Raw genomic sequence first — 27,572 nt, forward strand, 5'->3', positions numbered from 1 at the left:
TTTATTATCAAATATACGTTGTTGAGGCGGGCTTCACGGTGGGAGAGGGGTTAGTGCGCCTGCCTCACAATACGAAGGTCCTGAGTGATCTTTCTGTGTGAAGTTTGCATATTCTCCCCGTGAATGCATGGGTTCCTTCCAGGTTCTCCGGCTTCCTCCCACTTCCAAAGACATGCACCTGGGGATAGGTTGATTGGCAACACTAAATTGGCCCTAGTGTGTAAATGTGAGTGTGAATGTTGTCTGTCTATCTGTGTTGGCCCTGCGATGATGTGGCGACTTGTCCAGGGTGTAAGCGCCTTCCGCCCGATTGTAGCTGAGATAGGCACCAGCGCCCCCCCCCCCCCCCCCCCCCCCGACCACAAAAGGGAATAGGCGGTAGAAATGGATGGATAGATGGGTAGTTGAGGCTTTTATGTGTGTCTTCTCATGATAAACGTCTCCATCGATTTTCGTGATGATACATGAATCTGATAGCAGGGTGCGAATATATTTTGTCATTTTCAAAGGGGTGCTACGTAGTCAATTTTAAAATGTTGTCTTCGGGGCCCCAAAAATATCAAAATTTTCGCCGGACCTGATGAGCCTGCAAAAATTGGTGTGTTGTTGAGCATGTTAAGGGCCTTTCCTTTAATAAATGCAATCAAAGTGCGGGGTTAATAATAAACAAACCAATTTCAACAGGACCTTTGCAGCTTTATGATGCTCTAGCCCAAAGTTTTTGATACTTGTTTATAGGGCTGGACGATATGGCCTCTCTTTAATATTGCGATATTTTTAGGCCATATCGCGACCGTGGGAGTGGGGACGTCAACAATGCACCACAGTGTCCAGGTTTTCAGGTAGCTCGCCAGCCCAGGTGAATGAGAGGCTCCGCAGTCTCTCCAACTCCAACACTGATTCCCCAAAACCCAGATCCCTCGATCCGATTCCTAGTGCATACTGGGTGGCGAGCTACCTGAAAACCTGGACGCTGTGGTGCATTGGGACAATCCCCTCCCCCACGGTCTGTGTGGTAGGACAAAACTAATACAGTGCACTGTCAGCAACAGAAACGGGCCCCAACGAACAATATAAACAAACTTTGGGAACTAAGACAAAAAGGGTTTCTAATCTGCCGGCTTTTCTTATTTTTGTTTATTATTTTCCATATACTGCAGTTGTTGTAAATTTCTATGTGCACTATTCAATATATTTTTGGCCTTTCAACATTCCAGTCCATCGTTGTCTGTGTCATTATTGATATGCAACACTGGCTCTTAAAAACACTAGGACCCTTCTGATACTAGTCCAGTTCGATGTTTACACCATTGACTACCACTCACCTGTTTCCTCAATTACTAGTTTGTAACTAGGGTTACAAAGATATATAGCTCGATATTTTGCCTTAGCCTTGAATTAACACTTTATACATATAATCACAGCAGTATGATGATTCTGTGTCTACAATAAAACATTCTTGTTCATACTGCAATAAAATATGCTCATTTTAAACTTTCATGCAAAGAAGGAAATCACAACTAAAAAAAATCATAATTTTTTTCATACGGGGTTGATGTAGAACTGTTAGCCTTGGCATTTTGATGCTGTGGGCGTGTGGCACCGAATGGAGATTTTGAAATGCGGAGTAAGCACTCTTCATTCTCTAGCTGGTGACTTTTCAAATGATGCTACATATTGGCAGTAATGCTACTTTTGGTTGCAACACTTGTGCCCCACACTTGACAAATTACGGTTGTCTATTTGACATATTCCTACTTGAAGCCAAACCACCGCCAGACGATGGACCCCCTGCTGTTTTTCTTGGAAATTAATTCTTCCTTCATTTGTTACCAAATTGGCACCTTCTCTCTCTCTCGTACTACCACTCCGCTAGCAACACAGCTAACGTTACCCATGCTGCTACCTCTCTGCTCCGCGAGGGCGTATACGTATGTGACGTATGACGTGACAGTATGTGACGTATGTAAGAAGGTGCGCTTACCATGTTTACCTTTTGTAAAATGACTTGACTAAAATACAAGAAAAGAAGGTAACACTTTAGTATGGGGAACATATTCACCATCAATTAGTTGCTTATTAACATGCAAATTAGTAACATAATGGCTCTTAATTAGTCATTATTTAGTGGTTATTAATGCCTTATTCTGCATGGCCTTATTTTACAACCAGTAAGCCATTTACTAAGAGTCTTCCCACAAAAACCTCAGAATTATTACGTATTAGTAACCCTAAACTTAACCCTTATATGTTCCCCTAGTGTTTTTTTTTTGATTGATTGATATATTTTTTTTTAAATATGCAAAAAAACAAAAGCAAGCCTGATCCAATACAGTTCTATAGCCTTAACAACCATTATAACAAAATGAAAACAATGGAGAATAGAAAATGAAAAAAAAGCGTTGGACTTTTTATTTTATTTTTTTTACATATTTGAAACAGAGTGAAAAGAAGTCTACACTTATTTAATCCCACCCCTTTTCTTTAAATCATAAATTATTCTGAGCTCGAACTACATGTTCACTCTATGTACAACCTTTAAGGCCTACTGAAATGAGATTTTCTTATTTAAACGGGGATAGCAGGTCCATTCTATGTGTCATACTTGATCATTTTGCGATATTGCCATATGTTATGAATATGAGCGCTGCACACACACACACAGCTAAAAGTCGTCTGCTTTAACGGCATAATTACACAGTATTTTGGACATCTGTGTTGCTGAATCTTTTGCAATTTGTTAAATTAATATTGGAGAAGTCAAAGTAGAAAGACAGAGTTGGGAAGCTTTAGCCTTGAGCCACACAAACACACGGTGATTCCTTGTTTAAAATTCACGGAGGTGAAACTTTAGTATGGATCACAACGGACATGGATCCCGACTACATGTCAACCAGCAGGTTTCGTGGTTAAAAAGTCGCCTCTTACCGGATATCAGCTGAGCTTGTGCCGTCCATACAGCTGCCGTCGACTTCCCCGAGACACTGCGCGTCAACACCCGGCCGTGGACGTACACTTCCGACTATCAGGTACTATTAAACTCACTAAAACACTAGCAGCACAATAGAAAGATAAGGGATTTCCCAGAATTATCCTAGTAAATGTGTCTAAAAACATATGAATCTGTCTCAATGCAACGCGATTGCAATTGCGTTTTGTTTTTTTTTAACTTGTTTTTTGTTGTTTTTTTTCTAGTCCGTCGCTATCAATATCCTCAAACACAAATTTTTCATCCTCGCTCAAATTAATGGGGAAATTGTCGTTTTCTCGGTCTGAATAGCTGTTTTTGTTGAAGGCTCCCATTAAAATCAATGTGAATATGTGAGGAGCCATCAACATGTGACGTCATCTTCTACGACTTCCGGTAGAGGCAGGGCTTTTCTCCAGTTGTGAACTTTATCGTGGATGTTCTGTACTAAATCCTTTCAGCAAAAATATGGCAATATCGCGAAATGATCAAGTATGATACATAGAATGGACCTGCTATCCCCGTTTAAATAAGAAAATCTCATTTCAGTAGGCCTTTAAATACCCCCTTAAATTATAAGGGGGAATCCAAATGACTCTAAATGAAGTCTGTTACTTAGAATATGTTCCTCATACCGAAAAGAACAATCATGTGTGCATGCATTACAGAGAAGGAGGAGGCGGGGCCAAGGATGTCATTACATCACACAACAACGGATCGTTGAGATGGTGTAATTGCATCAAAGCCAAGGCAACAACTTTAGCCCACCTCCCCAGCGCGTCAATAAGTTTCTCAGCAGGACGCTTCCTGTTCACATCAACCCGCAAAGATTATTTCCCCTTTCATCGAGCGGCGTGTTGATAACATTAGAGCAGGGTCTCAAACTCACTTTATCTGGGGGCCACAAGAGGCTGGGCCGCAAGAAAAGATTTCTTTAAAAAAATTGTGCATACTCCTTAGCATGTGTAATTTTAAAATGATGTTTCAAATTGTATCCCTTGTGCACCCCAACTTTCTAAGTGCAAATAAGACATGCCGGGGTGCTCCTGTGTTAAACAAAGAAATATTGCATCACCCACTTTTTCTGGAGTTGTCTTTGTTCATCACTAACCTTTATCTTCACTGCAGACTTTGAAAAAGACATGTTTGGGGTTGTGGAATATATTTGTATTTAGCCGACGCACAGAGAATAATGGTGTTAATAATGTTGTTCCGCTTTTCCTCCCTACAGCAGCACGGCGGTCGGCGTATAATAGTAGAAAGTACCGGGATAGCGAGCGCAAAAAAGTGACGGCTCCCGTAATGTTATCCGGCGTTATACAGAAATATATGTAATGTTCATCGTGTGAGGCAATGCAAATTAAACAATAAAAAAAAACAAATAACGGTTTGAATTGGTCCTTGTTATCGGGGACTGTTATTACTGACGGACAGGTGTAGCGGTGTGACTGTAGCCACGAACGTAAGAAAACCCTCGTCTCCATGGCAACGTCTCTGTCGCTTTCACTCATTTGCCACTTTTCCACTAACGCAGGGGTAGGGAACCCAGAACGTTGAAAGAGCAATTTTGGACCCAAATAACACAACGCTGTCAAGCACCATTCATATAAAACTTAAAGGCCGCACTAACATTAAACTTTCATATTAAGGGGGGGCTGCAAAAAAACATCTCGCGGGCCGCGTGTCTGAGACCCCTGCATTAGAGGCTTTTGATTTGCTCTCAGTGCCGACGCCAAACAAACCCAACTAGACATGTCTGCTATCAAAGTAAAGATCTTATTTCTTGCACTTTTGCAAAGGATACACCTGTATATCGTCAAAAAAAACCCAGCAACAAGCTGCTTTCATTATATTCTGTTTTAGCTTGAAGAGGAGCTCCCTCTCTCGTTATTTAAACACAAGATTAAAATAACATTGAGAACAATACTTACCGTATTTTTTGGATTATAAATCGGTCCGCAGTATACGTCGCACCGACCGAAAATGCATAATAAAGAAGGAAAAAAACATATATGCATCGCACTGGAGTATAAATCGCATTTTGGGGGGAACTTTATTTGATAAAATCCAACAGCAAGAATAGACATTTGAAAGGCAATTTAAAATAAATAAAGAATAGTGAACAACAGGCTGAATAAGTGTACCTTATATGAGGCATAAATAACCAACTGAGAAGGTGCCTGGTATGTTAACATAACATATTATGGTAAGAGTCATTCAAATAACTATAACATATAGAACATGCTATACGTTTACCAAACAATCTGTCACTCTTAAATCCGATGAACTTGATGTCACTTCTAAACAACTCTACCAACTCCAAAGGTATGCGCCGTTTCCTCTTGTCGTTTTCTGCTGCATATTTCACTACATCCAGCTTGTAATCTGCAGTACATGATTTCCTTTTTGGTGCTGTCTCAGCATGACGGCAATTGGCTAAAATGATCTGTCCATCTCTGGCAATCGTACTACAAATATGACTTTTTACTTCAATTACATTTTTCTGTAAAAAATAAAAGAAGCACATTGGAAATTTGGATATATTGTTTTTCTGAGCTACACGTGGCTGTCATGTCTTCGTAGGATGTGCTAAATCATCAGTATTGCTAGCTCACCTTTTTAAAAGTGTCATTTAGCAACTCTGCTCTCTTGTTGTTAAAATGTTCTCAGTTCTCAGTTGTTGAACATAGTGTGTCCAGCTTTATGATAGTCACACTGCACTTTATCATAGTGTCATTACACTGTATGATAGCGGCACTGCACTTTATGAGAGTAACACTACACTTTATGATAGTCACACTTCACTTCTTGATAGCGACACAACACTTTATGCCAGTGACATCACACTTTATGATAGTCACACTTAATTATAATGACACTACACTTTACGGTGGTCACACTACACTTTATGATAGTCACACTACACGTTATGATAGTCACACTGCACTGTATGATAGTCACACTGCACTTTATGATAGTCACACTGCACTTTATTATAGGCACACTACACTTTATGATAGTCACACTACACTTTATGTCAGTCACACTTCACTTTGATAGTCACGCTGCACTTTATGATAGGCACACTCTACTTTATGATAGTCACGCTGCACTTTATGATAGTCACACTACACTTTATGATAGTCACACTACACTTTATGATAGTCACACTACACTTTAAGATAGTGACACTACAGTTTATGATAGTCACACTACACTTTAAGATAGTCACACTACACTTTATGATAATGACACTACACTTTATGATAGTCACACTTCACTTCATGATAGCGACACAGCACTTTATGACAGTGACATCGCACTTTATGATAGTCACACTTCACTTCATGATAGTCACACTACACTTTATGATAGTGACACTACACTTTATGATAGTCACACTACACTTTAAGATAGTCACACTACACTTTATGATAGTCACACTACATTTTATGATAGTCACACTACACTTTATGATAGTGACACTACACTTTAAGATAGTCACACTACACTTTATGATAGTCACACTACACTTTATGATCGTGACACTACACTTTAAGATAGTCACACTCCACTTTATGATAGTCACACACCACTTTATGATAGTCACACTGCCCTTTATGATAGTCACACTACACTTGATGTTAGTCACACTACATTTTAAGATAGTCACACTACACATGATGATAGTCACACTGCACTGTATGATAGTCACACTGCACTTTGATAGTCACACTCCACTTTATGATAGTCACACTACACTTTATGATAGTCACACTACACTTTATGATAGTGACACTACACTTTATGATAGTCACACTGCACTTTATGATAGTCACACTGCACGTTATAATAATCACACTGCACTTTATGATAGTCACACTCCACTTTATGATAGTCACACTACACTTTATGATAGTCGCACTACACTCTATGATAGTCACACTGCACATTATGATAGTCACACTACTTTATGATAGTCACACTAAACTTTATGATAGTGACACTACACTTTAAGATAGTCACACTACACTTGATGATAGTCACACTACATTTTAAGATAGTCACACTACACATTATGATAGTCACACTGCACTGTATGATAGTCACACTGCACTTTGATATTCACACTCCACTTTATGATGGTCACACTACACTTTATAATGGTGACACTACACTTTATGATAGTCACACTGCACTTTATGATAGTCACACTGCACTTTATGATAGTCACTCTGCACTTTATGATAGTCACACTACACTTTATGATAGTCGCACTACACTTTATGATAGTCACACTGCACATTATGATAGTCACAGTACTTTATGATAGTCACACTACACTTGATGATAGTCACACCACATTTTAAGATAGTCACACTACACTTTATGATAGTTGCACTACACTTTATGATAGTCGCACTACTTTATAATAGTCACACTAAACTTTATGATAGTCACACTACACTTTATGATAGTGACACTACACTTTAAGATAGTCACACTACACTTTATGATAGTCACACTACACTTTATGATCGTGACACTACATTTTAAGATAGTCACACTACATTTTAAGATAGTCACACTACACATTATGATAGTCACACTGCACTGTATGATAGTCACACTGCACTTTGATAGTCACACTGCACTTTGATAGTCACACTCCACTTTATGATAGTCACACTCCACTTTATGATAGTCACACTGCACTTTATGATAGTCACACTGCACTTTATGATAGTCACACTACACTTTATGATAGTCACACTCCACTTTATGATAGTCACACTGCACTTTATGATAGTCACACTGCACTTTATGATAGTCACACTACACTTTATGATAGTCGCACTACACTTTATGATAGTCACACTGCACATTATGATAGTCACACTACTTTATGATAGTCACACTAAACTTTATGATAGTGACACTACACTTTAAGATAGTCACACTACACTTTATGATAGTCACACTACACTTTAAGATAGTCACACTACACTTTGTGTTATTGACATGACAGGGGTATCCAACAACTCTTTCTCTGCATTTGTGCATGCTTTCGCATGTTTGCATCAGTTTTGTCAGTCCAACCCACAGACACTGACTTACAGTGCACGTGTGTGCACCCCAAAAGTAATAATAGTGACATACACCTTATGCATGCATGTGTGAACCCCAAAGAGGTAAAGCTAGGACCTGGGGGTGCACTTTAGTATCACTGCTTGCAACAATACTCCAATCATGTGCCAGTTGACGCATTGATCTCTGATGTCATATTTGCCTTTAACTGACCTTTGACGATGAGGTCGGCGTAGTTGGACACTCCCGAGCCTCCTTCTGTACGGATGACACAGCGATAGCGGCTGGTGCTGCGCTGCGACGTGTCGCCCACGCTGACGGTGGACGAGAAGCGTCTGTGGTTGACCACCCGGGTGACCATGAGTGCCGTGTCCTTCCCGTTCCACTGCTGCAACGTCAAGAGCGCTCACGTTAGCTAACTGCTGTTGTGCTATGTTCTGTTGTCATGACAACAAATTCAAGTCCAGATGAAGCAGAATATTCACTAGTGTGCACTAGTGGTGTCCCGATACCAATATTTTAGTACCAGAACCAGTACCAAAATGTATTTTGATGATTTTTGATATTTTTCGGTACTTTTTTAAATAAAGGGGACCTCAAAAAAATTGCCTTATTGGCTTTTTTTTTTTTTTTAATTCTCACGGTGCATTAAACATATGTTTCTTATTGCAATCTAAGAACAAATTTGTCCTTAAATAAAATAGTGAACATGTGAAACAACTTGTCTTTTGGTAGTACCGGGCAGTATAGCTCGGTAAGTAGAGTGGCCGTGGCAACAACTTTGAGGGTTCCAGGTTCGAACCCCGTTTCCGCCATCCTAGTCACTGCCCTTGTGTCCTTGGGCAAGACAGTTTACCCACCTAGTCTCAGTGCCACCCACACTGCTTTAAATGTAACTTAGATATCGGGTTTCACTATGTAAAGTGCTTTGAGTCACTTGAGAAAAGTGCTATATAAATATAATTCAATTCACTTCAATTCACTAGTAAGTAAGCAAAGGAAGACTATTAATTTGTCTGCTGATATATGCTGTAACATATTTTGTAATTTTCCATTCTATTTTGTCAAAATTACGAGGGACACACTGTAAAAATTGATTATTAATCCATTTTTTCATTTACTGTTAATATCTGCTTACTTTCTCTTTTAACATGTTCTACCCACACTTCTGTTAAAATTTAATAATCACTTATCCTTTTGTTGTTTGATACTTTACATTAGTTTTGGATGATACCATAAATTTAGGTATCGATCCAAAACCAAGTTGTTACTGGATCATACATTGGTCATAAGCAAAGTCCTCATGTGTCCAGGGACATATTTCCGGAGTTTATAAACATAATATGAAGTGCTTAAAAAGGAAAAAAGATGTTGTGATGATAAGAAATAACGATGTAATCATAGTAGTATCGACTAGATACGCTTTTGCACTTGATATCATTATCAATGAATCAATCAATGTTTATTTATATAGCCCTAAATCACAAGTGTCTCAAAGGGCTGCACAAACCACAACGACATCCTTGGTACAGAGCCCACATAAGGGCAAGGAAAAACTCTCCCTAGTGGGACGTCGGTGACAGTGACAATGATGACAATGAGAAACCTTGGAGAGGACCGCATATGTGGGCAAGCCAGAACCCCAACACACACACACACACACACATAGCCCTCCACCCCAGGGGAGACCGAAAGCAATGGATGTCGAGCGGGTCTAACATAATATTGTGAAAGTCCAGTCCATAGTGGATGCAACATAACGGTGGAGAGTCCAGTCCACTGTGGATCCAATATAGTAGCGAGAGTCTCGTCCATAGTGGATCCAGCAGGAAACCATCCCAAGCGGAGGCGGATCAGTGATTACAGTGGATGTCAGGTGTAGATCCACCCATGGCATTTGTTTACATTCAGGGTGCTAGCTTGCTGTTAGCGGTTCGCTATCGTATCCTCCTACGGTGTGTAGTGAAGCATGTTTAGCTATTCCTCGTCCTGCAGGGATGATACTTGTGAGAAACGTACTTTGTTTGTCGCCATGGAGGCGAGGATTAGTGATTTAGAAGTTGCCAAATCACTGCTGACTGCAAATGGACGTTTGCCGCTAGTTTGCTAGCCATGAATTGATTAACGTGGACCCCGACTTTAACAAGTTTTAAAACTTATTTGGGTGTTACCATTTAGTGGTCAATTGTGAAGTGAATTGTGAAGTGAATTATATTTATATAGCTCTTTTTCTCTAGTGACTCAAAGCGCTTTACAAAGTGAAACCCAATATCTAAGTTACATTTTAAGCAGTGTGCGTGGCACTGAGAGCAGGTGGGGAAAGTGTCTTGTCCAAAGACACAACGGCAGTGACTAGGATGGCGGAAGCGGGGATCGAACCAGCAAAACACTCAAATTGTAAGCACGGCAGGGGGCGGCAAGGCATAGTGGGTAGAGCGGCCGTGCCAGATACCTGAGGGTTGAAGGTTCGCTTCCCACCTATTGACATCCAAATCGCTGCCGTTGTATCCTTGGGCAGGACACTTCACCCTTGCCCCCGGTGCCGCTCACACTGGTGAATGAATGATGAATGAATGATAGGTGGTGGCCGTAGGTGCAAACTGGCAGCCACACTTCCGTCAGTCTACCTCAGGGCAGCTGTGGCCACAGATGTAGCTTACCACCACCAGGTGTGAATGAATGACGGGTTCCCACTTCTCTGTGAGCGCTTTGAGTATCTAACAATAGAAAAGCACGATATGAATCTAATCCATTATTATTATTAATATTATTATGCTGGCACGGCCGCTCTACCAACCGAGCTATACCGCCCCTCGGAATATGTACTGTACTGTGCAATCTACTAATAAAAGTCTCAATCAATCAATCAATGTCTTAAAGCACCTATTCCTGAGGGCGTTTCAGTGTTATAACTTCACCTTTATCGTCAGTCTTTAGGCCAAAATGCGTCCGTTCTCCCTTTTCTGTCTATACACTGTGTCTGCTTGTAAGTACTCTGTGATTGTATGCTGCCGAACATGCTCCTCTGCTGGCAAAACCAGCAATGTCATGACGTGACGACGAACCGGTACTTTTCAAACAGAGTATAGTACTATTTTTTATTCATTAGTACACTATTACCGGTATACCGTACAACCCCAGTGTGCACCATGGTATACTCCCCCTTCCCCAAACTGCCAACAGGTGTCTTTTTCCAGGTGTGATCGAATCTGTAGGCCACTATGGGTCCTGTAAGGTACAAAGCTCCTCTATGCTGGTCACATAAATGTTGACTGGAACGTCAACAGATGGAGTCACTGGTGCGAAGCATGACAAACGCTTTTCTAATCAGTTTTAAATTACAGCTGGGAATGCTGAGGTGGTCCAACGTATGATTTTTTTCCTATGGATTAGCATTCCTGAGTTATGCTTTCATTTTACTGTTGGAATTCAGAGTTATTATAGAACAGTGGTTCTTAACCTTGTTGGAGGTACCGAACCCCACCAGTTTCATATGCGCATTCACCGAACCCTCCTTTTTTTTTCAAATTCAAGACAAAGTTATATGTTTTTTTAACACTTTAGTATGGGGAACATATTCTAAGTAACAAAGAATTAATTTAAGGTTTTTTGGACAATCGGGGAATGTTGACTATGTCCCCCATACTAAAGTGTTACCATGTTTTTCTTTACTGGTACACAAAATGAACCGTGCATGAACATCACCTTGTTCAAAGAACAAAACCAACACAGTGCATAAACTCACAACAAATTGCACACCTGCAAATAAGTCTGACTTCTGCTGTTGCTGTATCCGTAATAGTTTTTATTTACACGATGAGTCGGGTGTGTTTTGACCTCCGCCGAACCCCTGAGCCTGACTCACCGAACCCCAAGGGTTCGATCGAACCCAGGTTGAGAACCACTGTTATAGAATATCAAGAACATTGCAGACATGAATTCCTTTTGAAGGTAGAGTCCAACATAATCATCATAATAATAATAATAATAAACAACATGAGGTACCAACCTGCAGCCAAAGCTTGTCGTGCTGAGACCACTTTCCTCCGGCCGTACACTGGAACGAGGCGTTCTGGCCCACGTTCACCTCCACGTTCTGGAGACGCAGGAAGTGTGGCGCCTTCCCTGCAGCACACGCAGCAAGCAAAGCAGGATGGATGGAACACGTCAGACATTTTTTGTTGGACTTCACCAAAGTAGCTTTTAAAAAAATAACGTTGTGCTTTTATTTCTCCCAACCAAACACAAGTGATAGGTCAAACAAAACTGAAGCCTTGATGTACCACAAAAAACAACAAGTGACACTTTGTCGCTCAATGCCCCGATGTGTTACTTCAAGGAAAAAAGAAAATGTAACTGAACAGCTGCTTTTGTGTCGTTTGACTGCAAAGCACCAAAAAGCTTATTTCGCCTTACAAGTGATAAAGGCAGAGAAGTGGCCTCGTTTGACATCGGTATTTATCACCATCAGCAATCGAAAAGGAACTAAGAAATGCAAAACACTCTGAAATGTGGGATCATTTTGATTCCATAGCACCATAGCATGTTTGTTACTGGATACTTTCTAATACGCTTGCCTCCATAGAGACTTTGAATGTGTAAGTAATGTGCAACTACAATTGCAATCAACCAATCAACCTATCTTCTTTATATTGAAACATTTATTTTTTTATATTGCAATATTGTTCAACTAAGAACATGTAAGTCTAGCTTGTGTGCCATTTTGTGCTTAGCTGTTGCGTAGCTGCCAGCTCATGGTATTGGCTGCCATGTTTATCTTGTGTCAATGACTTGACAAAAATAGAAGAAAAAATTAAATGTTGTCCTTATTTGGAGGACATTTAGATGTGAATTAGCTGTTTGGTTTTGCAGAAATAAACGCAATGCAAAACTACCGTAAATTCCGGATTATAAGCCGCTACTAGAGGCGTCGTGGGGCAGTGGTAGAGTGGCCGTGCGCAACCCGAGGGTCCCTGGTTTAATCCCCACCTAGTACTAACCTCGTCACATCCGTTGTGTCCTGAGAAAGACACTTCGCCCTTGCTCCTGATGGATGCTGGTTAGCGCCTTGCATGGCAGCTCCCTCCATCAGTGTGTGAATGTGTGTGAATGGGTGAATGTGGAAGTAGTGTCAAAGCGCTTTGAGTACCTTGAAGGTAGAAAAGCGCTATTCAAGTACAACCCATTTATCATTTACTTTTTCCCTACACTTTGAACCCTGTGGATTGTAAGACAGAGCGGCTAATTTATGTGTTTTTCTTCGCTGATGGCAATTATAAAATTCATTTTGTAAAAAAAAAAAAAAATCATGCAAAACCACTAAAAAGGTGTTTTATTGTGTGTGTGCCATGGTGCCCTCTTATGGACGAATTTTCTCACTGCAGGTGCTGCACTGTCCTTCCATTTATCTGCAGTGCTTTTTTTCCCCATCCATAGCGTTTTTACTCGTTTGGATTCTTCATTTATCACTCCAAGCAACGTTTACGTTTTACAGTATAACTAAAACTGTTTATACTTACTAAACAATCTCATGTGTGATGTCTGCAGGAGTCTTTTTATGCATATTTGTACGTGCTATCAGGATGTAACGACACTAGCGTCGTTAGCATTAGCTAATATGCTAACACGTTTATGAGAGTCTGTGTTAGTATTAATAACTTACAACGGCTTTCTTTCTATATAGTTTCAGTTTCACAAAGTTCTAAGTAAATTCACCAAGATGTCACAGTGGAGTTACTGAGTCTGTTTAGCTGATTGGAGAGCTAATTCTGCAGCTAGTGGGTCCATGACGATGACTTCTTTTTTGTTTGATCAGCCATTTCACTGCCGTGTTACAGGCATCATTTGGAAACAATTAAGGTACTTAAATAAACATTTACAGAATCTTACTGTGTAAATAACTTGTGTCACAATGTATATATCTGTGGCTTATAGTCCAGTGCAGCAAATATATGGAAAAATATTTTTTTCTTCAAAACTGTTGTGGGTGCGGCTACTATCCTGGTGCGCTCTATCGTCCCAAATACACGGTAATCATATCTGTGGTATACACATGCAAGCTGATATCATCAAATACTTGTTTTACTGATACATTATTGGATAAGGAGATCTCTGATATTTGCTAACAATTTATTTTATTTGTCGGTCAAAGGTATTTTTTTACTTTTTAATTCCAGCAGATGGGGCTATTATGAACTGGCAACCCAGTGTTAATGCACTGTCACTACAGCCATTGAGTTTGCCACACTCTTCACAAGACTTCCTTTTACTCACTGCCAAACAATTTACATCATAACTAGCGTCCTCTGCAATAGACATTTGTTTGTGGTCTATTTCTGTGGTAACGCACTGATTAGTTCCCGCTGTAATAATGCTTTTAATTTGTCTTTAATTTTTAGTGTTGCCAAGTGACAAACAGATAAAATAGTGGTCAATCAATCAATCAATGTTTATTTATATAGCCCTAAACCACAAGTGTCTCAAAGGGCTGCACAATCCACAACGTAATCCTCGCTTCGGATCCCACATTTTCTACCGCTTGTCCCTAAGTGTCACAGTTACTCAATGAGTTGATAACGCCACCCCTAGCGTTGTTGAGGAGAATTGGGCCACTTTTACCAAGCTGAGTTTCGGACTTTCTTTGTTTGAATGCGTGGCAAAAATACTCGTTTGGCATTATTTTATTAATTCAGTTTCTGTGCTACAAGTTATCATTCATAAGTAGCAGGAAAAGCGGCTGTGTTGATGACATTGTCAAGGCGCAAGGGCCTGCCGCTGTGCATTCCTCAGCGCGCTCCGCTGAGCGCATCTCTGGGCACGCCCCTGACCTGCACGGCTGTCTCCAATCTACAATCAACACACCTGACACTAATGAGAGCTCCCCTGCCTTCTTAAACCAGCGTGTCCTGTGTACCAGTGCCAGAACGTAGCTACTTGTCTCCGTACAGATAGCTCTACACGTCTCTAGCTCTCTTTGCCTATGTGCTTCCGTGCTCTCTGTGTTTCCCCTCTTCTGTGCTCATTGTGTCCTGTCCTGTGTCGTCAACCTGCAGCTCCTCTTCGTTCCCTGGATTCGAGCAGTGTGTCTCGTCTCCCCGGATTCCCTCTGGTCTTCTTGCTGCCTCCCTGGATCTCGACTTCTCGCCTGGACACGGACTCTGACGCCTCGCTCCTGCCCTTGACCTCTTGCTTGCCCACAGACCTCCGAGCCTGCCTTGCCCCTTCTGGACTTCCCCATCTCTCACAACAAGCACCTTTAACATTGTACGGAAAAACCCACCAGCTAGACGCACCACATAGTCAAACAATACACGATTAGATTTATTACACATGTCATTTATTTATATTAATAAATACGCCTCAGGCTAAAGAACATCCCTGCCTTAGTGCAGTCTTCTTCTCCAGGACGTGACCAGGTTCCGCGTTCATGCATGAGCAGTGGCCCACCTCTTCCATGCATGCCTTCAGGCTCAGGGCAAAACAAAGTGGACTTGAGCTGTCCAACGTGTCAAAGTACAGCGTGAACAGCGTAAGTGTGCCCGGAGACTCAGTAGCTAAATCGGTGTGTGTTACTGTGATGCAGAAAGAAGAAGGCAAGCCAGGACGGGAGTCTTGTCAGCAGGCTGGGTGAACAGTGGGAGAGGGAGGATCCTGCGGGGGACCGTGTTGCGAGTTTTGTTGGAGAAGTGTTTCTTGTCAGATTTGAGCGATGAAGACCCTGAGTTAGGACCTTCTTCCTGCCTCTTTGCAATCTGTCTGCAAGCCTTACAATCACTCTCTCTATGTGTGTGTGTGTGTGTGTGTGTGTGTGTCTTTGAGAGAAACAGATGATGCTCAGTGGGGCTACAGTTGTGCAGGGTCAGCTATTGACACTCGCTCACACACACACACACACACACACACAAACTTACTGCACGGATGAGCTAGAACTCGGATGTCGTCAATGGCGATGACACCCGGATGGCCCTGGACTGAAACAGCTTCAAATATTACCTTGAGAGGAAGAGAAGGGGGGAAAGATGAAACAAAAATTAATGACACACACACACACTCAAATGAACTCCTAAGGGAGTTTTTCCACTGAAGAAAGTCATGTAAGATCTTCATCCTCCTCTCATCCATCATCATTCGTCACATGACTCCTTTACATTGACATCCTCCTTCACTGACTTGATGTTCCTTCTCTTCATTTCCACTGCAATGTGCTCTTCTCTGCCGTCACATCTTTAAACATTCAGCAGAGTGACAGGCTGCCAGCAGGGCCGTGCACTCCTGACCCACACACACACTCACACACACACATACACACACACACACACAGGGCTGTACTTGTCAGTGTTGTGACCTGGCCCACATATAGCAACGACCTGTGGGGGGACTCAACAGAGGAAGCACTGAAATATGACGGCCTCCTCTCTTGTTTCTAATATTGTGTCTTCTAATGCAGCTTACTGTAAGGTGATCCATATCAGAAACAGTCGCCAGTTTGATACAGTATCAAAAATAAATATATTGTTGAATCAGTACGACTTTTAGCAGTGTAAATGAAAAGTCATCATAGTTATCAATTGTAAAGCACCAGTGTCCAAAGTGCAGCCAATTGTGTATGTTTCATCCATCCATCCATCCATTTTCTACTGCTTATTCCCTTTCGGGGTCGCGGGGGGAGCTGGCGCCTATCTCAGCTACAATCGGGCGGAAGGCGGTGTACACCCTGGACAAGTCGCCACCTCATCGCAGGGCCAACACAGATAGACAGGCAGAAAACATTCACACTCACATTCACACACTAGGGCCAATTTAGTGTTGCCAATCAACCTATCAACCTATTTTAATTGATTCATTTTATTTATGTTTTTTAAATATATATATATATATTTTTTTTTATTTAAATATTTTAATTGATTCATTTTATTTATGTTTTTTAAATATATATACATATATATATATATATATATATATATATATATATATTTAAAAAACATAAATAAAATGAATCAATTAAAATATTTAAATAAAATAATTAAGTACAAATAATTAACTACAAAATATGCCTGCATTAGTCAAATGTCAAGACGGGGGGGTGATTCATTTATTTGGGGGGGGGGGGGGGGGGGGGGGGTCGCATCTTGCTGCGAGGTTTGTTCTCCCGGGATGCAAAAGGACTCTTCCGGACAAGGCTTGCAGGTAGGAACATATTTAATAATCTTCACTCAAAAAAAGTACAAAAACGGAAAACAAGTCTGATCACACTTGGAGTTAAAGTTTGGCACTCAGCATCAAGGGTTGGAATTGGGGGTTAAATCACCAAAAATGATTCCCGGGCGCGGCACCGCTGCTGCCCACTGCTGCCCACTGCTCCCCTCACCTCCCAGGGGGTGATCAAGGGTAATGGGTCACATGCAGAGAATAATTTCGCCACACCAAGAGTGTGTGTGACAATCATTCGTACTTAGACTTTAACTTTAAATACTTAGCATAGACTATGGACATAGAGAACTTACATAACTGTGGCATGAAATAAACACGACTTACGTAGTCCAGGCATGCGACAAACAAAACTTACAGAGACACGGCATAAAGGGAACAACTAGCATAAACTACGGCATAGCAAGAAACAAACAGCATGAACTACGGTTTTTGCATGAAACAAGCATGAAACTGTGGCATGAAACAACTAATGACGCCAGCCTGAGCGTGGGGAGCAAGGTGACTAAATAGCTCTCTGATTAGTGGTTGACCACAGCTGAGCGTGGCACCACTAACCAGAGAGAGGTGAAAATAATAAGTAGCTATAGCAAACAAACCAAACTCAGGTGTCAAACAGGAACTAAAAGAGTCAAAAAGGAAACTAATGATACGAGGAGGCCTGTGACGTTAGGGTCACCTGGTAGGAGTTGGGCCAGAAGGTGGAGATGGCGAGCTCAGCCTTCGCCCAACCATCGGTGACAGTGTCCGATACGTTCCACACTGCGTTGCTTTGGGCGCCGCCGTTCACCTGCAACACACACACGTAAAAAAGTGATGACATCATGTGAGAGATGCAACAACACTCACAAGAATGTTAATCCCTCACAACGATTGTTTACATTGAGACACTTCAAAGGCAAAGTCACAGCACGTACTTCTGAGTGCAAAAGTGTGTTCATGTAAGCAGTTATGGATTCAGTACGACAAAATAAGTACAGTGTACACAATATATCAATACACTTACAATATACATTCAGTTAATGCTTCAAAGTTTGAGGCTTCACTCGCGTGGATTTTCTTTTAGCATATTCCACATATTCCTGGCCTAAATAAAGGACTACAATCGTCAATACTGAGAGCATGTTTTTCACTATCATGGCCAAGAGGTGTGACCCCATACAACTTTTACAGATATTGATAAGATACGGACTATATATCCATCCATCCATTTTCTACCGCTTATTCCCTTTGGGGTCGCGGGTGGCGCTGGTGCCTGTCTCAGCTACATTCGGGCGGAAGGCGGGATGCACCCTGGACAAGTCGTCACCTCATCAAAGAATATATATACTTGTATTATTTAATTTAATTCAATGATAGAAAAGGTTTAATAAAGTCAAATTAGTCAAACAAAGAACAATTATGAAATGTATGAATAACACTAAACTTTATTATCAACCATCTGGAATGGACTTATTGCTGTCTTTCAGTTGGAGTAGAGTGGTAATTTGTTTTTGGTGACATCTACCGGTCACAATAATTAATTAATTTAAGCTCATGACATAGTGTTTTGAATGATGTGGACACATTTGTTACTAAATACTTTCTAATATATTTGTACCTTGAAGATTATGTATGTGTGAGTAATATGCAACTGTAATTATTTGATAATTGTTTATATTGACAAATATGCTGTTTTATTGCTGCCCACGTTAATTGCAATATTGTTCAATAATTATTACGTATGTCAAACTTGTGTGCTTAGCTGTTGTGTAGATGCTAACTCGTAGTAGCCTATAGCCTTCCATGTTTACCTTTTTTGAATGATTTGACTGAAATAGAAGAAAAGACCAACATTGTGTGCTTATTTGAGGACATTTAGATGTTAACTGGCTGTCCAACTTTGTAAACATGCTGCAACACTGATTGTATCAGATAGTTTAGACCAGTGGTCCCCAAACTACGGCCCACCAGCGTCCAAAATCCGGCCGGTATATATATATATATATATATATATATATATATATATATATATATATATATATATACATATATATATATATGTATATATATATATATATATATATATATATGTATATATATATATATATATATATATATATATATATAAGGGGTGTGGGAAAAAAATCGATTCGAATACGAATCGCGATTCTCACGTTTTGCGATTCGGAATCGATTCTCTTTTTTTTTTTTTTAAATCGATTTTTATTTTTTTTTTTTATTTTATTTTATTTATGTTTTTATCAATCCAAATCCAACAAAACAATACACAGCAATACCATAACAATGCAATCCAATTCCAAAACCAAACCTGACCCAGCAACACTCAGAACTGCAACAAACAGAGCAATTGAGAGGAGACACAAACACGACACAGAACAAACCAAAAGTAGTGAAACAAAAATGATTATCAACAACAGTATCACTATTAATTATAATTTCAGCATAGCAGTGATTTAAAATCCCTTATTGACATTATCACTACACATTTATAAAAATAAAAAATAAAGAACAATAGTGTCACACTGGCTTAAACTTGCATCGCATCTCATAAGCGTGACAACACACTGTGTCCAATGTTTTTGCAAAGATAAAATAAGTCGTATTTTTGGTCCGTTTAATAGTTTAACATTTTTTACATTATTGCAATCAGTTGATAAAACATTGTCTTTTACAATTATAAAAGTTATTTTTTTTTTTAAATCTACTACTCTGCTAGCATGTCAGCAGACTGGGGTAGATCCTGCTGAAATCCTATGTATTGAATGAATACAGAATCGTTTTGAATCAAGAATATCGTTTTTGAATCGAGAATCGCGTTGAATCGAAAAAAATCGATATATAATCGAATCGCGACCCCAAGAATCGATATTGAATCGAATCATGGGACACCCAAAGATTCGCAGCCCTAATATATATATACTGTATATAAATATATTTTTATATATATATATATATATATATATATATATATATATAAAGTACTATTTAATCTAATCCAAATACAGCCCAGACCCCGGCCGAATTGTTTTAACCCAATACGGCCGCCAAGTCAAAAAGTTTGGGGTTCCCTGTTTTAGATGTTTTTAAATGTTGTTTTTATTTTATTTATTTTGCTGATACAGGACCGATATCCATTATCAATATCGGATCAAGACACTACCAGTGGCCACTGATTGGTTTAGCCATAGACAGCATTACTTTGTTGGATTAAAAGGATAAAACGTGAGTAAGTGTCACTCTGTATGTCTTGTTTCATGTTCAGAGGGCTCACATATTGTTAAAAAAAAAAACTTAAACGGGTATTATTTGCTCTAACTATGGAAAATTTTGATTTATCAAGTTCCACTTTGCAGAAAATTCCTTCACCATGCTCAAGTCCAGAACCAATTAACAGTGATAAACAAGAGTTTGCTAAGAAAATTATATTACTACTCATTGAAGTGTAACGACCAAAGTATTTGAGACATATCTTTAGCATTGTACCACACACACACACACACACACACACACACCTTGATGTAGATATTGAGTGTGCCCGGGCTGGCGCCGTCCCGGCTGGAGAGCGAATAGAGGAAGTCGATGCAGTGAGTGTCGTTCTCCTTCAGCTTGGGCATGTACAGGTGCGCCCTCTGTCCGGACGCCCGGCCTGACGCGTTCACCGCCATGAAGCCACCTGTACCCATTCAAAGGAGGAGAAAGGTTTTAGTCTCCAAAAACATTCATGGCTGAGATCACTAAGTCAAAAGGGGTGGGAGATACTGTAAATTTGTGTTATCACCTGATACCAAGTAAATACAGGGCTAGTGTTGCCAATAGTAATACCGATTTGACTAGGAATGTCCCAATCAATGAATCATTTTGTGAATTAGCTTATAGTTAGTGGAATAAAGTTAGCTGAAAAAACAGTTTTATAAACAAAACAATGCATTGGTAAAAATCAAACAAAATATACGTTAGAACACATTCAATTATCTCAGACATAATTTAACTGCAAAATCACAAAAATGCAATGATGTAACAAAAATGAAAATACAAAAATGTCAAAAAAAACTTTCATTGCAGGCAGATAGTCATGAAAAATAAAGTCAGTAGTCAGGTGAGCAAAGTGTGTGGGAGAGAGAATGAAAGCGGAAAAGAGATGAACTGTTTGCGCTGAGGCTGCAGGCATATACACTCTGATTTGCTGGATGTACATATGACAAACTGTACAAAAGTACAGTTCCCATCACGGTAGTATCCATCCGATACCAATACCTACCATGGGATCAATACAATTGATATTTGCATCAATACGGCCACCCCTAATGAACACCAACATTTAATCCACTTCAAGAAATTCTTCAAACTTAAAGGAGAACATTATCACCAGACCTATGTAAGCGTCAATATATACCTTGATGTTGCAGAAAAAAGACCATGTGTTTTTTTAACCGATTTCCGAACTCTAAAAGGGTGAATTTGGCGATCTAAACGCCTTTCGATTGTTCGCTGTTGGAGCGATGACCTTTCACCCGTGACGTTACAATGGGGAGCAATCCACCTTTTTCTCAAACACATTACACACACAAGTCCAATCAGCTCTGTTATTTTTCGTTTTTTCGACTGTTTTCCGTACCTTGGAGACATCATGCCTCGTCGGTGTGTTGTCGGAGGGTGTAACAACACGATCAGGGACGGATTCAATTCGACTTACGTGGAGTGTGTATCAATTAGCACAGCATGCTAATCGATGCTAACATGGCAGAAATGGCAAGAATGTGTGGATATCCTGCGACACTCAAAGCAGATGCATTTCCAACGATAAAGTCAACAAAATCACAAAGGTGAGTTTTGTTGATGTTATTGACTTATGTGCTAATCAGACACGTAACTTACTGTACATAATGGGTTTCACACTTTGAGTCACTGGAGAAAAGTGTTACATAAATAACATTCACTACACAATAAGGATACAAAAAACAACAATATTCATGTTGTCCACTGAGCTCTATGCATGAGAGCTGATTTTAATTATAATTCAATACATTTCAATCAAAGGTAAGCATAAATCAGCAGGCGAGGACATTGAAGCCACAATAAAAAATAGTCTTATTTAAACCATATATTTTTTTAACCGATTTCAGAACTCTAAATGGGTGAATTTTGGCGAATTAAACGCCTTTCTATTATTTGCTCTCGGAGCGATGACTTCACCTAGGCAGTCAACCGCCATTTTCTCCAACACATTATAAACATCGAGTCAAATCAGCTCTGTTACTTTCCGTTATTTTGACTATTTTCTGGAACCTTGGAGACATCATGCCTCGTCGGTGTGTTGTCGGAGGGTGTAACAACACGATCAGGGACGGATTCAAGTTAATTTACGTAGAATGTGCAACGATTAGCACGGTATGCTAATCGAAGCTAACATGCTATTTAGGCTAGGTGTATGTACATTTGTAGCTATATTTGCATCCAGCCTTTCTCTCCATCCACATTAAAAGCCAAAAAAACACTTACCAAATCGACAGATATAAGTTGCTCCAGTGTCACAAGATGCGAAAGTCCCGATCGTTTGGTCTGCACATTTTACCGGCGATGCTAAGGCAGATATGCACAGAGATGTATGGATATCGTGCAGATGCATTTCCAACAATAAAGTCAACAAAATCACAAAGGTGAGTTTTGTTGATGTTATTGACTTATGTGCTAATCTGACATATTTGGTCGCGGCATGACTCCAGCTAATCGATGCTAACATGCTATTAGGCTAGCTGTATGTACATTTGTAGCTATATTTGCATCCAGCGTTTCCCTCCACCCACATTTAATGCCAAACAAACACTTACGACGGATTTAAGTTGCTCCAGTGTCACAAGATGCGAAAGTCCCGATCGTTTGGTCTGCACAATTTACCGGCGATGCTAAGGCAGACTTGGCTGAATAGAGTCAATAGCTATTCGCTCAATAGATTCAGTTTCTTCTTCAATTTCGTTTTTGCTATCTGCCTCCATACTCCAACCATCCGTTTCAACACATGCGTAATCTGTTGAATCGCTTAAGCCGCTGAAATCCGAGTCTGAATCCGAGCTAATGTCGCTATATCTTGCTGTGCTATCCGCCTGGATAGCATGTATATCACTGGATGACGTCACAGGAAAATGGACGGTGGCTTCACAGATAGCGAAAATCAGGCACTTTAAAGCCTTTTTTCGGGATATTCCACGATGGGTAAACTTTTGAAAAAAACTATGAAAAAAAAAAGACACTGGGAACTGATTTTTATTGGTTTTAACCCTTCTGAAATTGTGATAATCTTCCCCTTTAAAGGAATGATGGGACTGATGTTTTTCTTTGACTCAATCATCTGCACATGAAGCTTGTCACAATAGTTTTCGGATTTATAGTGTATGTGTGTGTGGGGTTGTGTGTGGTTGAGAGAGAGAGAGAGAGAGAGAGAAAGAGAGAGAGAGAGAGAGAGAGAGAGAGAGAGAGAGAGAGAGAGGGGCATATCAATGCATTCTCTCCCCGAGGGCTCAGAGCCGCCACATAAAAAAGTTTGTGCCTGTCGACTGGCGCCGTGAGCGTGTTTTACGGCACAGGTCTGCTCTTTGGAGCGCTGCCATGAGACGGAGGGAGATTTACATGTTGCCGCCGAGACATCCTGAATCAGGCAGGTGTGATAGGAGTGTGTGTGTGTGTGTGTGTGTTTGTGTGTGTGTGTGTGTGCGTGTGTGTGTGTGTGTGTGGCTGTAGAAAGCTGCTGAATGCTGCCATAAGTCACACTGCCAAATGAAAGACACACGTGTACTACCTGCTTGTGTGTAAAATCCAACAGGTCATGCATGTAATTATCTAACTTGCTGGGGTTTTGTCTAGGGTATGTAGGCGGTTAAATGCAGGGTCTGATTCAGCTACTTTGCAGGATCAACAACCGTCCCTTATTGTTGCTTTAATGACCAGCGTCCTGACATTTTATTTTGAAAGGCCAGCGCAGTGACTTTTAAAGAGGAGGAAGAGTCACAAAAGCAAAAGTAATGCCTGTACTTGAAGCTGACCTTTAACCTTTCGCTTGCTTTTCACCCGATGGGGACATCAGGAATCAGGTGTGTGTGTGTGTGTGTACGTGTATGCACACACACACGCACTGACACACCAACACACACACACAAACACAATTATAGAAATTGCCTTTATAAATGGTGCACATCTATAGTAGCAATGCATGAGTAAGTGGGGGAAAGTGTGTGTGTGTGTGTGTGTATGTGTGTGTTAAAGTAATACAGCCTTGGTCTAAACAGGTCTCTCCAAAGTGAACCCACTCTGATTACATTTCGTAGTCACACTCATCCTCACTCATGTTCACAAAAACACACACACACACACACACACACACATACATACAAACACGAACGCCCCTTGCATAAAGATTAATGTTGGTTTTGCAGCTCTGTGAAGCTTGTTGTAAAGTTTTGTTTAATTTTTTTAATTCACCTTTTAAATCAAAGAGAATGCGGAAAAAAATCTCAAATCGAATTAGTGGTGAAAAAAGGCATGTCTAAATGAAATTAAACAATGGATGTCCGGCAACTGTTTGTATCTTAACGCTAAGAAAACGGAAATGCTGATTATTGGTCCTGCTAGACACAGACACCATCCATCCATCCATCCATTTTCTACCGCTTATTCCCTTTCGGGGTCGCAGGGGGCGCTGGCGCCTATCTCAGCTACAATCGGGCGGAAGGCGGGGTACACCCTGGACAAGTCGCCACCTCATCGCAGTGCCAACACAGAAAGACAGACAACATTCACACTCACATTCACACACTAGGGCCAATTTAGTGTTTCCAATCAACTTATCCCCAGGTGAATGTCTTTGGAAGTGGGACCTATTAATTAAAACCACCTTAATATTTGACAACAAAACAATTACACAAAGGAACTTAGTAAACAATCTGGGTATTATCTTCCACAGAACTCTCTCTTTTGAGTCACACATTCCATCCATCCATCCATCCATCATCTTCCGCTTATCCGAGGTCGGGTCGCGGGGGCAGCAGCCTAAGCAGGGAAGCCCAGACTTCCCTATCTCCAGCCACTTCGTCTAGCTCTTCCCGGGGGATCCCGAGGCGTTCCCAGGCCAGCCGGGAGACATAGTCTTTCCAACGTGTCCTGGGTCTTCCCCGTGGCCTCCTACCAGCTGGACGTGCCCTAAACACATCCCTAGGGAGGCGTTCGGGTGGCATCCTGACCAGATGCCCGAACCACCTCATCTGGCTCCTCTCGATGTGGAGGAGCAGCGGCTTTACGTTGAGCTCCTCCCGGATGGCAGAGCTTCTCACCCTATCTCTAAGGGAGAGCCCCGCCACCCGGCGGAGGAAACTCATTTCGGCCGCTTGTACCCGTGATCTTATCCTTTCGGTCATGACCCAAAGCTCATGACCATAGGTGAGGATGGGAACGTAGATCGATCGGTAAATTGAGAGCTTTGCCTTCCGGCTCAGCTCCTTCTTCACCACAACGGATCGATACAACGTCCGCATTACTGAAGACGCCGCACCGATCCGCCTGTCGATCTCACGATCCACTCTTCCCCCACTCGTGAACAAGACTCCTAGGTACTTGAACTCCTCCACTTGGGGCAGGGTCTCCTCCCCAACCCGGAGGTGGCACTCCACCCTTTTCCGGGCGAGAACCATGGACTCGGACTTGGAGGTGCTGATTCTCATTCCGGTCGCTTCACACTCGGCTGCGAACCGATCCAGTGAGAGCTGAAGATCCCGGCCAGATGAAGCCATCAGGACCACATCATCTGCAAAAAGCAGAGACCTAATCCCGTGGCCACCAAACCGGAACCCCTCAACGCCTTGACTGCGCCTAGAAATTCTGTCCATAAAAGTTATGAACAGAATCGGTGACAAAGGACAGCCTTGGCGGAGTCCAACCTTCACTGGAAACGTGTCCGACTTACTGCCAGCAATGCGGACCAAGCTCTGACACTGATCATACAGGGAGCGGACTGCCACAATAAGACAGTCCGATACCCCATACTCTCTGAGCACTCCCCACAGGACTTCCCGAGGAACACGGTCGAATGCCTTCTCCAAGTCCACAAAGCACATGTAGACTGGTTGGGCAAACTCCCATGCACCCTCAAGAACCCTGCCGAGAGTATAGAGCTGGTCCACAGTTCCACGACCAGGACGAAAACCACACTGTTCCTCCTGAATCCGAGGTTCGACTATCCGGCGAAGCCTCCTCTCCAGTACACCTGAATAAACCTTACCGGGAAGGCTGAGGAGTGTGATCCCACGATAGTTGGAACACACCCTCCGGTCCCCCTTCTTAAAGAGAGGGACCACCACCCCGGTCTGCCAATCCAGAGGTACCGCCCCCGATGTCCACGCGATGCTGCAGAGTCTTGTCAACCAAGACAGCCCCACAGCATCCAGAGCCTTAAGGAACTCCGGGCGGATCTCATCCACCCCCGGGGCCTTGCCGCCGAGGAGCTTTTTAACTACCTCAGCGACCTCAGCCCCAGAAATAGGAGAGTCCACTACAGATTTCCCAGGCACCGCTTCCTCAAAGAAAGACGTGTTGGTGGGATTGAGGAGGTCTTCGAAGTATTCCCTCCACCGATCCACAACATCCGCAGTCGAAGTCAGCAGAACACCATCCGCACCGTACACGGTGTTGATAGTGCACTGCTTCCCCTTCCTGAGGCGCCGTATGGTGGTCCAGAATCGCTTCGAAGCCGTCCGGAAGTCGTTTTCCATGGCTTCCCCGAACTCTTCCCATGTCCGAGTTTTTGCCTCCGCGACCGCTAAAGCTGCACACCGCTTGGCCCGTCGGTACCCGTCCACTGCCTCCGGAGTCCTATGAGCCAAAAGAACCCGATAGGACTCCTTCTTCAGCTTGACGGCATCCCTCACTGCTGGTGTCCACCAACGGGTTCTGGGATTACCGCCACGACAGGCACCAACAACCTTGCGGCCACAGCTCCAATCAGCCGCCTCGACAATAGAGGTTCGGAACATGGTCCACTCGGACTCAATGTCCCGCACCTCCCTCGTGACATGTTCAAAGTTCTCCCGGAGGTGTGAATTGAAACTCTCTCTGACAGGAGACTCTGCCAGACGTTCCCAGCAGACCCTCACAATGCGTTTGGGCCTCCCAGGTCTGTCCGGCATCCTCCCCCACCATCGCAGCCAACTCACCACCAGGTGGTGATCGGTAGAAAGCTCCGCCCCTCTCTTCACCCGAGTGTCCAAAACATAAGGCCGCAAATCCGATGACACAACTACAAAGTCGATCATGGAACTGCGGC

General features: G+C 41.8%; 1 protein-coding gene across 1 annotated transcript in view; it reads right to left on the reverse strand.

Moving 5' to 3' along the window:
- ptprt (protein tyrosine phosphatase receptor type T) overlaps positions 1-27,572 on the reverse strand; it is a 489,779-nt gene that overhangs the window by 414,701 nt on the left and 47,506 nt on the right. The window contains exons 3-7 of the mRNA XM_061874425.1: positions 20,779-20,939; positions 17,943-18,053; positions 15,967-16,048; positions 12,066-12,181; positions 8,270-8,444 (exon numbers count right to left, since the gene is read on the reverse strand). Coding sequence (XP_061730409.1) covers positions 8,270-8,444; positions 12,066-12,181; positions 15,967-16,048; positions 17,943-18,053; positions 20,779-20,939 — 645 coding nt within the window. The remainder of the gene's footprint in view (positions 1-8,269; positions 8,445-12,065; positions 12,182-15,966; positions 16,049-17,942; positions 18,054-20,778; positions 20,940-27,572) is intronic.

This window comes from Nerophis ophidion, linkage group LG16 (assembly GCF_033978795.1).
Source record: "Nerophis ophidion isolate RoL-2023_Sa linkage group LG16, RoL_Noph_v1.0, whole genome shotgun sequence".
Classification (NCBI taxonomy): Eukaryota; Metazoa; Chordata; class Actinopteri; order Syngnathiformes; family Syngnathidae; genus Nerophis; species Nerophis ophidion.